The sequence below is a fragment of the Hoplias malabaricus genome, chromosome 2 (assembly GCF_029633855.1).
Source record: "Hoplias malabaricus isolate fHopMal1 chromosome 2, fHopMal1.hap1, whole genome shotgun sequence".
In the NCBI taxonomy this organism is placed as follows: Eukaryota; Metazoa; Chordata; class Actinopteri; order Characiformes; family Erythrinidae; genus Hoplias; species Hoplias malabaricus.
In genome coordinates, this window is record NC_089801.1 from 1883084 (window position 1) to 1900102 (window position 17019).

The 17019-nt window shown below is 42.9% G+C and overlaps 1 protein-coding gene across 2 annotated transcripts in view; it reads right to left on the reverse strand.

Annotated features, from left to right (window-relative positions):
* Positions 1-4475: 4475 nt before the first annotated feature.
* The window catches only part of fbxw7 (F-box and WD repeat domain containing 7), a 137209-nt gene continuing 124665 nt past the window's right edge, over positions 4476-17019 (reverse strand). For both annotated transcript variants that reach the window (XM_066661305.1, XM_066661306.1), the window contains 4 exons: positions 14559-14740; positions 13547-13772; positions 11635-11845; positions 4476-6898 (listed from right to left, as the gene is read on the reverse strand). In XM_066661305.1, coding sequence (XP_066517402.1) covers positions 6630-6898; positions 11635-11845; positions 13547-13772; positions 14559-14740 — 888 coding nt within the window. In that variant the 3' untranslated portion in view covers positions 4476-6629. The remainder of the gene's footprint in view (positions 6899-11634; positions 11846-13546; positions 13773-14558; positions 14741-17019) is intronic.

Consider the following 17019-nt stretch of genomic DNA (forward strand, 5'->3'; position numbering starts at 1 on the left):
TCTTATAAAGCCCCCCAACTCTGGAATGATCTTCCAGAAAATGTTCGGGACTCAGACACAGTCGCAATCTTCAAATCTAGGCTAAAAACTCATTTGTTTAGTTTATCATTTGGTAGCTAATGCTCCCCCATAGATAAAGGCGGCAGATCCGGGGGGTCCATGGACACAGGGAATTATAGTAAACTGAGACGCTGGTGCTGTCGTCCCGCCGCTTCTCGCGATCACTCAGGTTTGTTGACGGTGGAGCGGAGGGATGCCAGTGTTTCAGGATGCTCCCGTGTCTGTGTGTCCTCCTGGTTCTCTCCTTTTAGTTGAAGCTGTCATAGTCAGATCTGCCGGAGTCATTAGCCACACTCTGGAAATTTTCATATTTTCTACTTTACAAACACAAAACAGTTCAAAACTAATTCCATCCCTTTACATCTTTCCGAGTAAACGACTGCCCACCTGTCTGTCTGGACACTGATGGATGACTGTCGAGATCCTCCTCCACGCTTCAGACCAGCTGCCCACGCTCCAGCAACCACCAAGTGCCTTGAAGCTGTCCCTACACTGAAGTTCTCATGGACTACTAACTATCATCACCAGTAGATTGACCAGAGGAGGATGGGTCACCCCTTGTGAGCCTTGGTTCCTCCCAAGGTTTCTTCCTCAGCTGGGGGAGTTTTTCCTTGCCACTGTCGCCCCTGGCTTGCTCACTTGAGGGTTTTACATTTGTCTTTACATTTCATGTCAAATCTTGTCTTACTGGAATTCTGTGAAGCTGCTTTGTGACAACATCAGTTGTGAAAAGCGCTATATAAATAAATTTGATTTGATTTGATTTGATATTAATATGTAAATACACATTCACCTGCCGCTTTAAATCTGCATTCAGAGACATGCACTCCCACCAAGAGCCAGGCTTCAACGGAGCGTATTCGCAAAGTCCCTGATCATTAAAACCAAGTCAGGAGAATGAACAAACCTCTTCATTAGGAGAGAACAGAGAGCAGTCGGGTCTAACGCAGGACTTTTATTATCCTCTCTCAGCTGGGGAGCGTACAGAAGCATGTTAAATCCAACAGGCAAATGGAAAATGTGCAGATTTAACCAACTCCAGTCACGAGAGAGACTGTATGAATGATTAAAGAATCTACAGCTAATTAACGAAACTGGCAGATAATTAAAGAAGGCACAAGAGGAGGAGCTGTGTTCTCCCACAACATCAGAACATTTGTAGTCTCTCTGCGCTCTAAACATCGTGGAGATGCAAAACCAGCAGCTGAAACTGTTCAGAGTTACAATGTGTCAGCAAAGGCTGTGTGTGCGGGCCTTTCCCACACTTCTACTGAACGAAGGGTCTTGATCAGTGACGGCTTCTACCTTTCTGGGAAGGTTTACACTGGATGCTGTGAGGATCTGATGGCATTCAGCCACTTAAGAGGTTGTGTGTGCCATGTGTGGCATTTCATGTTTCTCTTTAGAGATTATACACGCTGTCCACAGACAGTGCACCTCAGCTGTTTAAATTAATTCATTCGTTCATTTTCTGAGACTGTTTCTTCCCGTTCAGAGTCATGGAATCATCGGGTGCAAGGCAGGAACACACCCTGGACAGGGCACCCATCCTTCACAGGGCATCACACACTCACCCAGTCACTCACATCTGTAGCAAATAGAGACATTAATTCAGAATGAACTATTTTGCTAATTAATCGTTAGGTCTGAATATTTCAAACAGGGCCAGAGTTAGGGTCAGGGTCCAAAACGGGGCGAGGTTAAATGTGAAATGTGTCACATTTCAGAAACAATGTCCTCTGTACCCGGTTTGTAAGTGACTGGCACGCTCTGAAAGTTAATGAACACTTTTGCTGATGCATTAATGTTTTTAACTACTCCAGCTGCTATTTACTGCTGGCTTAGGGCCTTATTCCCCCTCAGAAGTGAATAAAAGAGGCGTAACATTAGAAATGGCAGCGAAAGCACATAATCCCAGATGGGGCAGAGCTGCCTGGCAGTCTTTTTAAGGACTCGAGGAATAATGGGGAAAAAAAATTCACAAATGCTGCAAAAGCACAGATAGAGTTTTGGGTGCAGTTACAGAGGGCAGAAAATAAGCAACATCAAACACCAGGCTCCTTGTCCACCAGCAAAACACACTGGGATTCGGAGAAAATTAATCACAGGGATATAGTACAGTTTATTAAAAAGGCTGAGTGATAAGAATAAAAAATAACATTATGAAATTTTAACATTTGACCCAAAAAAATGCAACCACTGAAAAAACGTGGTTATGTGCTGAGACCAGAGGTATATTCTTATACATTGATCTGTGTGTAAAACTGAAAAACGGCAGATCTAACCCAGTAAACATTTAGCCGTTGATTCAACGTTGAAATAACGTAATGACTGCCGTCTAATCAACGTTCTCTTAAGGTTGAAAATGAAAGTTGAAAAGACGTCCAAACACAGACATTGAAAAGACGACTATTAGACGTATTTTGGACGTCCGTTGACGTTTTTTAATTGGTCCCGAAATAAATTACTTGTATAAAACGCGTTTTGGACGTCCACTGACGTTATCGATTGGCCACCACTTAACTAACTTATTAAGAAGGATTTTGGACGTCCATTGACGTTTAAAATATGTTCTTGACGGACAGACTACTTTTAGACCTATTTTGAACGTCCAGGGACATTCCTTGTTTACTGGGAATACACTTTATACACACACACATATATTTTATATACATATGTGTGTGTGTGTGTACATAAAATATATGAACGTGTCAACTTTTTTCACTATTTTAGGTTTTATTCCTTATTCTCAGATCTTAAGACAAATCACTTAAACGACAAAATGGAACAAAAACAAAAACAAAAAGAACAAATTAATTTGAGTAATATTTTGAGAATTAAGCCTTTATTTCCACACCAATATTTATTTCTAGAAAATTCAGGCAAGAATTTAACAGTTAACAGCGTTCAGTGTTGAATATAAGTGTTTTTAATGAACTACTGCGACTTTTATTCTAGCAATATTTTATTCTCATTTATTTTATTCAAAATAATTTCTCCAAATCGCTTTGACAAACACCCTTTATGTATTTATTTATAATAAAGAGCTTAAGTTTATTTTTCCTCCAGAGCGTTTCTCCATTAGCGATTTAAACCTTCATTATTTACACCTGCGACTAAAAAATAATAATAAAAAAAAAGCTTTAAACTTTTCAGTTGAAAGGTGTCTGATGAAATTTATTCGCCATATTTAAACACAAAAACGGGTAAGAGTTTAAAATAAAAAAACCCTTTTTAAAATGTCCGTATAATCCTCCCTTTTCTCCGAGCAGTGAACTACACCCGGAAATAAAGCGGTTTTTTTTTGTACAACTGTTGCTAGGAAAATTCCTATTTATTAGGAATTGTAAACACATTATTTTCATTTTTTTGTAGTTTTATACTTCGTTTTGTTGATTTAAAAATGTTTAAACCGTTGTGCAGCTTGTTTCTCAGACTTGGCGACATCTAACACTGCATTGTGGTCAGTGTAAACCACAGATGTTCTGTCGTCAGTTATTAACGGACCTTTTTGTAAACAAAAAAAACCCCTCACGAGTTGCCACAGCAACGGCAATCTGCAGCGTTGCTCAGCAACAGCTCAAGCATGACGCAGCAGAGGGAGGAAAAAATGAATGAATAATCGGATGAATTGCCAGCTCAGCGGCCACTTTATTAGGAACACCTACCTTTACCTTGTGGACCCCCGTGTTGGTGGACTATACCTTCCTTCAGAGATACACGGTTTTCATCAGGTGTTTGGGTCTCGTTACTGCAGAAACGACCTCTAATCCTCTGGGAGGGATGTCAGAACATTGTTATGAGGATTTAATGGCGCTCAGCCACACAGTGAGGTCAGGTACAAGAGGTGGGTAATTAGATCTACATCATAAACACCACTGAAACTCATCCAGGACGTTTTGGCTGGTGCTCCATCGCCCCAAAGGACACAGTTCCATAGCCGAATGCTGAGGGGGCATTTACACTCGCGCAGGTGAAGACAGTAGCTAAGCTTGTACTTCTGTAAATTGATAGAATTGTTCTTTTCAAAATATTTTCTCCAGTAATCTTTTCCTTCAACTCCATCCGTCTCTAAATCACTGTCATGTATTTAATGGATGGTGTGTTGTTGCTGTGCTGCTCGTGATGGGGTTACACCAGTATTTTTATTGATTTATTTATTTTTAAGGCTTAAATTATGAAGAAAGAACTGTCGTCCACACCTCAGTTCCTCTGCTGAGAGACGCTGACGTTCTGAGAATCTGACAGACCTCAGAGGTTTGGACTGAGACCTTTTCTGGAGGATGGAGTTACTATATTAACATTGGCAGAGGTTCCCTTTAATATTTTCAGTTTAAAACAAACACGGTTCACTCTGTATTTGTAGAAAATAATGTTTTCGTGAGTACAATAAACCATAGAAGCTTTATTGGGCACATGACACTTTCACACAGTGACAAACAAAGACAACCAAAAAAAGCTTGAAATGAAAAAAAAAAAAAAAAGAAAGAAAATAAACCCCACTTTTTTTTTTATTGCACTTAAGTTATAAGAAAATAAAAATTCTAAGTGAATCAAACAGGTAGACAATCCCTTTAAGGTCTTCTTTTCCACCTGTTTGTGAACAGGCAGTTTACATGAACTGTCGAAGAAAGAATAAAGAAAAAAGAAAACAAAGAAAAAAAAAAAAAAAAAAAAAACACCTCCAACATCTGATTTCTCAAACCAGATCATAAATAAAAGAAAAGCAAAAAGAGGAGAGAAGTTTGCTGTCTGTCATTGTAATATACAGTGTTTAAACCACTTTCACAGTTCGGCTTGAGTTGTGTCAGAGAATGAGACGAATCTTTATGATTTATATTTTTTTGGCCTTGTTTTTCCTCGCCTTAGGCTCCGGATGGCACCTTCTCCACGTTTTCTTGCTCTTTTCCCCCCCCAAAGTTCTTCATCCTGAAACGTCTACGAATGCCCCTCGGAACCAACCGGATGAATTTTATACAAACGATGTCGTTTTGATCATACTTTTAAAAAATAAATCTGTGAATTTAAAGAAATTTCCTCCCAGAACAGGCTGATGAGCATTTGTCCCAAGGAATGTGGTGTGAACAGTTAGCTCAAAAAACACACAAACACACACACACACACTCTCACACACACTTTTGCAAGCAAACAAGTCAAAATATTTCTCCAGATTCGAGTCTCGTGATGCTCTCCCTCTTTTCCGCCTCGTAGAGGCACATTTGGCTCAAGTTTCAGTGGCAAAAAAAAACAAACAAAAATTAGAGAGAGAAGAAAAAAGAAGAAAAAAAAAAGTTTATCGTTGTTTACGAATCTTGTTTTTGTTTGTCTGCATGTCGGTGTCACTTCTGTTTTTGTCTTTTCTGTTTATTTATTTATAAGTCCAAACTGGATAAGTTTTTGTTTAGCATCTAGTCTGGGACTAAAACGTCACAGCCAGCGAAAAACAAACAAAAAAACAAAACAAAACAAAAAAAAACAAACAAAAACAAAAAAAAGTTCCATTTCATTATTTTTGTGTCTAGCAGCATTAAGTTCAGTTTGGCCACTGGGGAGGGGGTGGAGGGTTTGAGTGTGAGAGGTGGGGAAGAAGGACGGCACCCATGGAGATTACAGGCGAAAAACAAAAATTTAACAAAAAGTCCTCATCTCCCATGAAGCACCAGTACTGAGAAGAGCCGACGTGAGCAGCCTGTATTTGACACGTGAGGACAGCAGGGTATGTCCACAAACGTTCTGCAGAGAGAGAAGAAGTAAGAAGAAAAAAAAAAAAAAAAAAAAAAGTGATCTAGCTTAATACTGAGGCTTGTTGCTAACGGCAACAGGAGACTGACAAATACAAAACAAATGGAAAAAGGAAACGTGAAAAGTGTTGAACTGGATTCACAGTTGTGTCGAACTCATGGAAAATGAAAAGAAAAAAAAAACAAAAATGTGGGGAAAAATAAACCAGCAACGAAAGAAAAGTGGGCTCCCGCTCAGAACTGAGGAAAATCCACCTCTGTCTTTGTTTTTGTTGTGAATCCTCCTCTTGCGTAAACCAAACCCCCGTTTTCACCGTCAGTTTCCCCTGCTTTCTCTTCCTGTTTGTAAAACGGCGGCCGTCCGATGAGGCTCTGCGAGTACAGTGTCGACTGTTGTTTGTTCAGGTTTTGAAAAGGAAAGTAAAATAAGCCATATGTTTTTTTTGTACAGGTGGCCGTGCGTCTCCAGGCTTGAGTTTCAAGTCTCTGTGTTTGATTTTTTTTTTTTTCCAGCATCCGTTTGGCCTGTGCCCTTACATCCGTTTTTACCATCTATTCATCCTTCCTTTAATTCCTTCCATTTTCCCAGAATGCTGTGCTGCTGCTGCAGGAGGCCCCACCCTCTCCTCCCAGACCTCGCTCCATGGCGACGGTTGCTAAGGAGGAGGAGGAGGAGGAGGAGGAGGAGGAGGAGGAGATGGAGTGAAGAGCGAAGTGAGTGATGGGTCCTGTCGCGGAGCTGCGTGAGGAGGCCCATTTCAGGTTTTTCTATTGGAACTCCACGCTCTGTATGGATTGTTTCTTTCCCCCGGTTTTCTGAGGTCTCCCTCACTTCATGTCCACGTCAAAGTCCAGCACGAGCAGCTTGGTCTCCTCGGTTCCGTTGCGGCTGCCCACCGCACACACCAGCTTGGTGTTAGACGCCCGGATCCTCCAGACCACGCCGCCGCTGCCTCCACTCTCTAGCGTCACTAGGTTTCGAATGAAGTCGCCCGTCCTCAGGTCCCACAGCTTCACCGTCCCGTCGTCTGAACTTGTGATCACAAAGTTCTTATTGAACTGCAGACACGTCACCGCACTCTGGTGCTTGTGGGGACCTGTGGGGAGGCAGAGAATAGCATATTTAATAAGGAACCAAATCAGAAACATCAGTCTTGTGCTTCTGGGGACCTGGAGGAAAAGAGATAAGACTGTGAACCACACTGAAGACGTCCGCCTCACAGGATTGGGCTTGTCTGAGTAAACAGAGCAGTCGGCGGATACCCACACAGACACAGAGAGAACATACCCCACTTCTCACAGACAGTGGACCCGAAAGTCGGGTTTGAACCCACAACCACAGGACCCTGAAGTTATGTGGAGGTTACACCATCTGCAGTGCCACAGTAATGCCCACCACAAGGGTGTGCTACTCATTCACATAAACCTTGAGAGTAAAATCACCTCACTGGAAGTAGAGGAGGTCCCAAAAAAAAAGAAAGAAAGAAAATGAGAGGGTAGTAAGAAAGGAGGGAGACAGAACAGAGGAAAGACCAGAAAGAGGTGGGCAGAGAGAGTGGGAGACAGTGAGGGAACATAAGGAAATGGAGCAGGATACAAAGAGGAAGAATTAGTGAGTGAGAGAAAGGAAATAAAGAATTAAAGATGAAGCAAGAGAGTGAGAGGTGGTTTATAAGTGAGGAGATGATGGATGGATGAGGTTGATCAGACCCACCGGCTACAACACTGACAACACAACAGATAAACACTCGTAACTATGGTTACAGGAGAAACACTAAAACATGACAGAACCGTCCTCTACCCTTGAGATATTGAGAGAGAGAGAGAGAGAGAGAGAGAGAGAGAGAGAGAGAGACTGACTGAGGGAAGGAAATAGACTAAGACAAGGAAAATCAGAGTTAAAAAAAAAAGAAAAATGAACAGGGAGCAGGAGAGAAAGGGGGAGGACAGAAGAAAGACTGAATAGTTAAGGAAAGAAACAGGAAAAATAACAGATTTAGAGCAGAGAAAGATAAAATAATAAATATGAGAAATAGAAATATGTGAAAAAGAAAGGTAGAGAAAAAGAAAATAAGAAAACATCACAGAAATAAGACAAAAGAACGAGAAGAATGAGAAAGGCAAAAGAAGAGAGAGAATGAACACCAAAGAGGAAGAGAAACAAGGGGGTGGAGTTTTTGCATCCTGAATCGTGACTGTGTAGAATGAATAGGGCGTGGCCTGCAGGGCTGTCTGCCTGCAGAGTGTGTGTGTGTGTGTGTGTGTTCCTGCAAATAGCTCACAAAGCTCTGTGCATCTACAAACACCAATAAACACACAGTTCTGATTAGAATTAACAGAAATAAAGGAAAACAGAGAAAGCCATTATGCAGATGAGCTGATGAATATTTAAATAGAGGGACTGGGAGTGAGAGGAGGATTAAAATGAACATTTCCATTTCAAAGAGCTCAAATCTCCTAATGAAGCATTAGAGCGGTGACTGGAGCTGTGTGAGGGAAGACTGGCTCTTTAATCACTCGTTTACAACATTATACACACACACACACACGTACAGCGAGAGACAATAAACACTTAGGAGCAGAGAGGCCTGGCTCTTTAATCACTCATTTACGACATCACACACAACAACACACCACACGAAACACACAAAATACATACACACACACGATGAGAAGGAAATGAGGGGTTCTCTCTCTCTCTCTCTCTCTAACACACACACACACACACACACCTATTTCCTCGTCTGCCCTGTGTATTATCTCTGATCTCTCAGGGAGGAGGGGGATTTGTGAGCTAGGTATATAACATTAATGGTATGTCCATATTACGACTGGTAACAACCTGTTTTCTGTTCCGAATCACATCATCTTTTAAATAAATTAAATGTTAATGATGGTGAAGACAGCTGCACAGGAACAGGGACAGAATTAACACCATGTAGCTCCACTGTAATCTGTAGAAACGAAATATAATTCTAGGAATTGGGATAAACTGGGGAATATTATAATGGAAACTGAAATATAATGGCTGTTAACCCCTCAGTGGTGATGTGAGGGAAGGATTCCACAAGTTTTTTCCATAATTTTGGATCTTTGCACGACGAATAAAACTTTATTTAATTTTTTATTTTTTGTTATTTTATGGGACAAATATTTAATTTTATATTTTACTGCTGCTTTGCTCATTTTTGGTTTATTATTTTGACAGAAAAAACAGAGTCTGGAATCTTTTATATCAGTAGGAAAGTTCATTAAAAGATTTTTGAAATCACTGACAAACTGTCAATTATTTGTTTTTAATTATTGATAGATTATTTAAAGGTCATCAGCTGCAGGGACCTGGACGTTGTGGGTTCGATTCCCGCTCCGGGTGACTGTCTGTGAGGAGTGTGGTGTGTTCTCTCTGTGTCTGCGTGGGTTTCCTCCGGGTGACTGTCTGTGAGGAGTGTGGTGTGTTCTCCCTGTGTCTCCTCCGAGTTTCCTCCGGGTGACTGTCTGTGAGGAGTGTGGTGTGTTTTCCCTGTGTCTGCGTGGGTTTCCTCCGGGTGACTGTCTGTGAGGAGCGTGGTGTGTTTTCCCTGTGTCTGCGTGGGTTTCCTCCGGGTGACTGTCTGTGAGGAGCGTGGTGTGTTCTCCCTGTGTCTGCGTGGGTTTCCTCCGGGTGACTGTCTGTGAGGAGCGTGGTGTGTTCTCCGTGTCTGCGTGGGTTTCCTCCGGGTGACTGTCTGTGAGGAGTGTGGTGTGTTCTCTCTGTGTCTGCGTGGGTTTCCTCCGGGTGACTGTCTGTGAGGAGTGTGGTGTGTTCTCTCTGTGTCTGCGTGGGTTTCCTCCGGGTGACGGTCTGTGAGGAGCGTGGTGTGTTCTCCCTGTGTCTGCGTGGGTTTCCTCCGGGTGACTGTCTGTGAGGAGCGTGGTGTGTTCTCCCTGTGTCTGCGTGGGTTTCTTCCGGGTGACTGTCTGTGAGGAGTGTGGTGTGTTCTCCGTGTCTGCGTGGGTTTCCTCCGGGTGACTGTCTGTGAGGAGCGTGGTGTGTTCTCTCTGTGTCTGCGTGGGTTTCCTCCGGGTGAATGTCTGTGATGAGCGTGGTGTGTTCTCCCTGTGTCTGCGTGGGTTTCCTCCGGGTGACTGTCTGTGAGGAGCGTGGTGTGTTCTCCCTGTGTCTGCGTGGGTTTCCTCCGGGTGACTGTCTGTGAGGAGCGTGGTGTGTTCTCCCTGTGTCTGCGTGGGTTTCCTCCGGGTGACTGTCTGTGAGGAGCGTGGTGTGTTCTCCCTGTGTCTGCGTGGGTTTCCTCCGGGTGACTGTCTGTGAGGAGCGTGGTGTGTTCTCCCTGTGTCTGCGTGGGTTTCCTCCGGGTGACTGTCTGTGAGGAGCGTGGTGTGTTCTCCCTGTGTCTGCGTGGGTTTCTTCCGGGTGACTGTCTGTGAGGAGTGTGGTGTGTTCTCCGTGTCTGCGTGGGTTTCCTCCGGGTGACTGTCTGTGAGGAGTGTGGTGTGTTCTCCCTGTGTCTGCATGGGTTTCCTCCGGGTGACTGTCTGTGAGGAGTGTGGTGTGTTCTCCCTGTGTCTGCGTGGGTTTCCTCCGGGTGACTGTCTGTGAGGAGTGTGGTGTGTTCTCCGTGTCTGCGTGGGTTTCCTCCGGGTGACTGTCTGTGAGGAGTGTGGTGTGTTCTCTCTGTGTCTGCGTGGGTTTCCTCCGGGTGACTGTCTGTGAGGAGCGTGGTGTGTTCTCCCTGTGTCTGCGTGGGTTTCCTCCGGGTGACTGTCTGTGAGGAGCGTGGTGTGTTCTCCCTGTGTCTTGCGCCCAATGATTCCAGGTAGGCTCTGGACCCACCGTGACCCTGAACTGTTTAAGCACTTACAGATAATGAACAGATTATTTAAAGGTCATCAGCTGAAGGTCTAGAAAAATGTAAAGAGGTAGACTGAGATACAAATAAAAGACAAAAAGTTGAAACTATCTAACTCATTTTTTTAGTAAGTACTGATTTATTACTTTTAAATTATACATTAATTTAAACGACACAAAATATGAACAAAAATATATGGAAGAAAAAAAGTCAGTCAATTTAGAGAAGTACTATTTAAAATGAATAACATTTTTTACTGATATAAATATATTAATAATTTTACATATAAAATGAGCTCATTGACTTTGATCTTATGTAAATTTGACTGAAAGTTAATGAAGGTTTGTTGAGTTGTGTTTAATTTAGTTTAAATAAAGGTTAAATGAGGAAATGCCCACTGACCCAAATACACAACCTACAGAGCAAAAAGAGAACAATCCCTCCTTCCCCCTATTCTCTTTCCCTCTGGGGCTCTTCACTCCTCCCCATCCCCCTATCCTCTCATCCGTCGCTCAGTGTCGCTCATTAGCACGCCTGCCTTTGTTCAAACAGGAGTGTGTGTGTGTCACACGAGGACAGATGATGAAAAGTATGAACCGTCCTGAACATGAGAGAAAAGATGGAAACTAAAAAAAGGAAATGCTTTGATGCTGCTCTGCTTCTTTCACTCCAACAAACAAATAGAACACAAACTCTAAACAAAATATATCTCTATATAATTATTATTCTGATTATCTCACTAATAAAGGGCACTGAACATGAAAATATCAGCAGACCTAGCGTCAGATCACACTGAATACCCATCAGGAAGACGGAGGGTGAGCGAGAGAGAAAAGGAGGAAATAAGAGAAAGGAAGAAGCTGAAATTAGAGAAGAACAGAGGAAAAAAGGTAAAGAAAGTAAAAAAAGAAAGAAAAAAAAAAATGAATACACAAAGGAACAGAAAACAGGTGTGTATCAGAGTTGTAAGAGTTTGTATTCCTGACCTTGTAGGGTCTGTAGACACTGCCCCGTCTTGATGTCCCAGATCTTGACAGTGGAGTCGGCGTTCCCAGAGACCAGGATGTTGTCCTTCAGCTCCATGCCGCTGGTGAGGGACTGGTGACCCGTGAGTGTGTGGATGCAATTCCCCGTCTCCACGTCCCACACTCGGATCGATGTGTCTAGAGAACCGCTCACAACATGGACACCATCAAACTGTGGAGAAACAGAGCACAAAACAGATTAACACAACACACACACACACACAGATCCTCCACCAGACTACAGACACACACAGATAGATTCCAGTTCATACTATGAATCAGATTTGAATCCAAATTGAGATTATGATTACAATTCCCAAACTGGTTCAAACTTCAGATCCAAATCTAATTCTCAATGTGATTCAGATTCTGAATCCTAAATCTTACTCTATACAATAAGAGATGTTTACACCTCTGGTCCGAACCGTAAGAACGCGAGCGGAGGAAATGCTGTCCTGGAGAATCACTGATATGTTTATTTCTACCTATTGTTTTGCGGAGAGTAATTAAACCTCCCACACAGAGCTGTTCCTTCAGTGAAGAGCAGATTAATGGAGGTTATTGTTCTGGAGATTATTATTATAAACAATAAACGCAGTAAGCGCTGTTTATTTAAAGTGTATTGAGAGGGTGTTTGTTTTTCGGTTAATGACCAGAGCCGGGGCCGGTTTGGGCCGGATTTGATCCGATTCTTTTCCTCAGACAAATCCCAGATCTGCTGGCTCCATTGATATTGTATTAGACTCTGCTTTACTTAATTAAACTTCGCTGATGTAATTGCTCTAAAGCTCTTAATGAAGCCAGACCCAAACAAACAATGCTGGACACTGGGGCCAGAAACTGGACCACGGCCCAAAACCCTCGCCTTCTTCCTGAACACGGTCCAATAAACAGGAAGTAGAAACATTAAAGAGAAGGAACACAGCAGTCCTGCAGCACCGAGGTCAGAAACGCGCTCGATGTTTACAGCTTTACAAAGCCGTGTTTTTTCTGATTTCAGAACACACCCTGCTGCACTTTTCACCAACACAGACACCAGGACGTTAGGCAGTAGGGTTTAGACATTTTTAATATGATTCCTTTAACTGCAACAGCACTAACAGCACAGAACAATAGAATACGCAAATGAGCCCTCAGAACAACCATAATGTTTTATAACCCTAACAGAAACCCACGATTTTAGTGGCTGTTTACATAAATAAAAGAGGCCTTGAAGAGAACGGAGATTAGCTAACTTCCAGTAATTCTCTCTTTGACCAGAATGCTGTATTATCCTTGAGATCTGAGCAGGAGGAGATCTGTTTTGTGATCTGCACTGCAGACCAACTCCTGCTGGGGCAGAGAAGGTGACGCCCTCGCCAAGAAAAAAAATAAAAAGACCCATGAAAACCTGCCGAGTCATAGCTAGCGTAGCGTCAGAGAGCTGGGCCATAACACTCCACTCCTGATCAACGCCTTCACTTCAGAACTCACAAACACGCAGCAGGAACAAATGTTTTAGTGTTTCCTTTGCTTTAACACACCTGTTTCACCCTCTGAGCAGAGCCAGGTGTGTTACAGCAGGTAAACACAGGGAAAAAAACAGAGGACGGAGTCTCAAGGACTCAGACCGAGGGCTCCATATTGCTCTATAGCAGTGATTCTCAATGCTGTTCCTGGAGTGCCACTGCCCTACATATTTAGAGTATCCCTTGCTTCGAACACAGCTGAGGCAACCCATGAACTAATTACCAACCCCTTCCTGAGTTGAACTGTGAGTTTTAGAGCAGGGAGAACATTACAACATTCAGGTCAGTGGTACGTCAGGACCAGGACCAGGAACCATTCAGAAGATGTGTGTGTATTTTCTATATTTTCTATATGGGCGCTGTACCTGTAGTGAGTACACTCTGTTGGTGTGTCCCTGCAAGGTGTGGAGACAGGTCTCCGTCTCCGGGTCCCAGACTTTCACCATGAAGTCGTAAGCTCCACTGACCACTCGACGCCCGTCGTACTGCACACATCGCACCGCCGCCACGTGACCCATCAGCACGTGGAGACACTGACCTGTCTCTATGTCCCACACACGGAGGGTGGCATCACGTGACCCACTCACCACCCTGAGGAAGAGAGAGAGAGAGAGAGGGAGGGAAGACCAAAACACTGAATGTCAGTTCATTTTTCAAATACAATATTATTAAAAATAATTCTCCTTTAGCAACAATCAGAGCCATTAAGACCAACCTGACTTTACAGTGATTAACAACAAAGAAAAAAGTGATTACAACGTCAATGTATTCTTGGACATGCTCTATATGTGAAGGATGAACACTGAAGGCACACAAAAACCCACCAGAAAATAATGACTGTGTGCTCAGTGAAGTGAACAGAGCTTCAGGTCATTCAACAAAAAGAGCAGTCAACACACAAAAAAAAACCTTTATGTCTGGAAGGCAGTGAGGGACAAACGCAACACGCACCAGCACTTTAACCAGCCTTTTACTGCTCTGCGCGCGCGGGGAGGGGGGGTCGATTTAAAGGTCAACGTGCACGAATGATGCACAGAACATCTGCTTAAAGGGAGCGTCTGCCCTAATATCGGAATATTTGGTCGATTACAGATTACTAACGTTGGAAATTTCACAAACTATATCGACTGTCATAAAGGATGTCTACAAACTTTTGGACAGACAGAGAGCTATTCCAGTAAGCTGCAGGGACAGTGCTCTCTCTTATACATGTAAATAAAGGACTTCATGAAGGAGGAGACATTTCACTGGGTTTCCAATGGGACTCCACTGTACAGATTCACATTGGACTGAAATACACTGATCCTGTTTTAGGTGCACTTTTGGACGTCTGTTAAATGTTAAAAATGTACAGGACTATTAAACACATTAACGTACCTCTTCTCGTGCAGGTGCATACACCTGACCGTGGAGGTATGTCCATATAGAGTATGGATGCAGTCCCCCGTCTCTGCGTTCCACACCTTCAGTGTCCGGTCTGTTGAGCCGCTGATGATAATGTTGTCTCTCATCTGAGAAGACCACACCCCTCCGGTGTGTCCCACTAACGTCCGCAAGCACTGAGAGAGAGAGAGAGAGAGAGAAGAAATGAATATATGTTAATATATATATTTGTTTACAGATAAACAGTCGAGAAATGTAATTATAGTTCATCATTCAACCTTAAAAAATGCTAATTACAGCTGTGAATTTAAGAACAAATGTAGCAGCTGATGATCCCTGCAGTTCTGTGATAAAAGGGCATATCTGTTCCTCTTTTTTTTCAGATGATGGATTGGATATTGATTGCTGTGATAACAGAAATATCTCAGACTCGTCTCCAGACCAAAGGCCATTTACACTCCATTTAATTAAAGCAGCACAATTCAATTTCATTTCAGAGGAAAATGGAAGAAAAACAGTGTTAGTCTTCTGGTCAGAACCCAGAACCCCGAGATCAGACACCAGAAAAAAAAGGAGCAATAAACAAGTAAACAGTATAAACAAATAAGCAAATTAATCAATAAATAATTCAGAGTAAGAACCTTTACAGTCCACAGTGTGAATGCAGTCAGTTTTTCCTCTTTCACCTCCATTTCTTTCTCATATATAACAGTCATATATATTTTTTCACTTCTTTTAATCATGCTCTTCTCCTCCCATCTACATTTCCATTCCTTTTACCTCTTTCTTTAACTCATCTTTGGCTCCACCTCGCTCTCCATGTTTCACCAACTCAAGCTCTGATACACCCAGGCCACTAGGGGTCAGAATGACCGTTTTATAACGTGAAGTGAGAACTTGTAGCATTTACAGTCCTGAATTTCAGGGCCATTTCACGAAAGAAATTCATCCCTAATTAAACTGGCATTAGTCAATGCTTGGAATAATAAAGGGAGGGGGGGGGGGTGTCATGAATATTTAAATACTTATATTTATATAATACACTGTAGTCTGCTCCGTGGAGAGAATGCGTTTCCAAGGAGATGGATCTAAATGCTGTAAAGTGTAACTGAACCCAGGGGAGACTGGTAAGGCGTTCTGTTGGGGTTTGGCAGTGATTACAGGAGTGTATGAAACGAAAGAAGGCTCAGACCAGTGTTTATCTCTCCGTAAAGACTCGGTACAGGAGTCTCAGCTCTGGAATCCATGAGACTTTAAGTGAGATTAACTCCACAGATCCAGCTTCGAATCCCATTTTCAATTTCTCTGGGATTTTTTAATCCCTCTCTGCATTCTACTCGCTCCTTACACCATCCTCACGAGCAGAGATTCACACACAGGCCGGGTTTCATCTTTAAAGAGCTGGTGAGTAAAAAACAAACACTAGTTATAAAGCGCATAGTCAGCTGTTTAAGCTGCACCCAGTGTGGACATGGTTTATTCTCTACTATAGAATAATACACATTTAAACTGGACACATTCCAACTGCTGAGGTAAACACAACCAATTCTAAGAAGTATAATGTCCCCCAGCATTGGGCTGTGGTGCAGTGGAACTGGTCTCTGACCTCATGGAGCCTCAAGCAACACTTTTCTCACGCGTTGGAATGATGTGTGATTCAGAATTAATCGTACAACACCGGTACCCGACCTGTTAACACCCTGCATTCAAATGTCTTTGATACACGCACTCTCTTTCCCACTGAAACAGCACACACCAATTTTTTAACTCCCAGAACCCTGGTGGCTGTTACCACTGTATTAAACGCTGCCCAACATGTGCAGGTGCAGGTGAAGGCTTTGGTCTACAGCTGCTGTCGATTCTGCAGTCGTCACCTCCGCTAATGTCCAGTTTGACACGCGGGAGAAGTCAGGAGTGGGGGGAGAACTGTGCCTGGTTTCGCAGGTGAAGACCCCCCAGTCGTTATTTCACATTCAGCCCCAGATACAAAGCTTCACTCGTGTTAAAGATGCACTGAAGTGAATCTGTGATCACCTAAAGGCATGTTAATGCATGGTTTAAACAGGTTCTAACAGACTCTGGAGATCAGAAGAAGAAAGTCAGTCTGAGAGTAAACAGCACTGTCCTTTAAAGGTGGTATTTTGCCCATTTTCAAAAAACGGCTCCATGCCACATTCCTGGCTCGGGAGCTGTGTGAGGAGGCAGGACGTTACAGCTGTTCAACAGACAGACGAACAGCTGTTCATTCTTCTCTCTCTCTCTCTGCCTGATGTTGGGAATCCAGCGACTAAAAGCCTACATTGTAAATTGACCCAAACCGGAACAAACTATTCATGTAGTTTTACTCTTGTTGTTACTTCACCGGGTTAGAGCCCTGCTCTAGTCCACGTCCTTCTGTTCTTTCAGTGACGTACAAGGTGGGTATTATATCCAACACTAAAGCAGCTAAATTAAT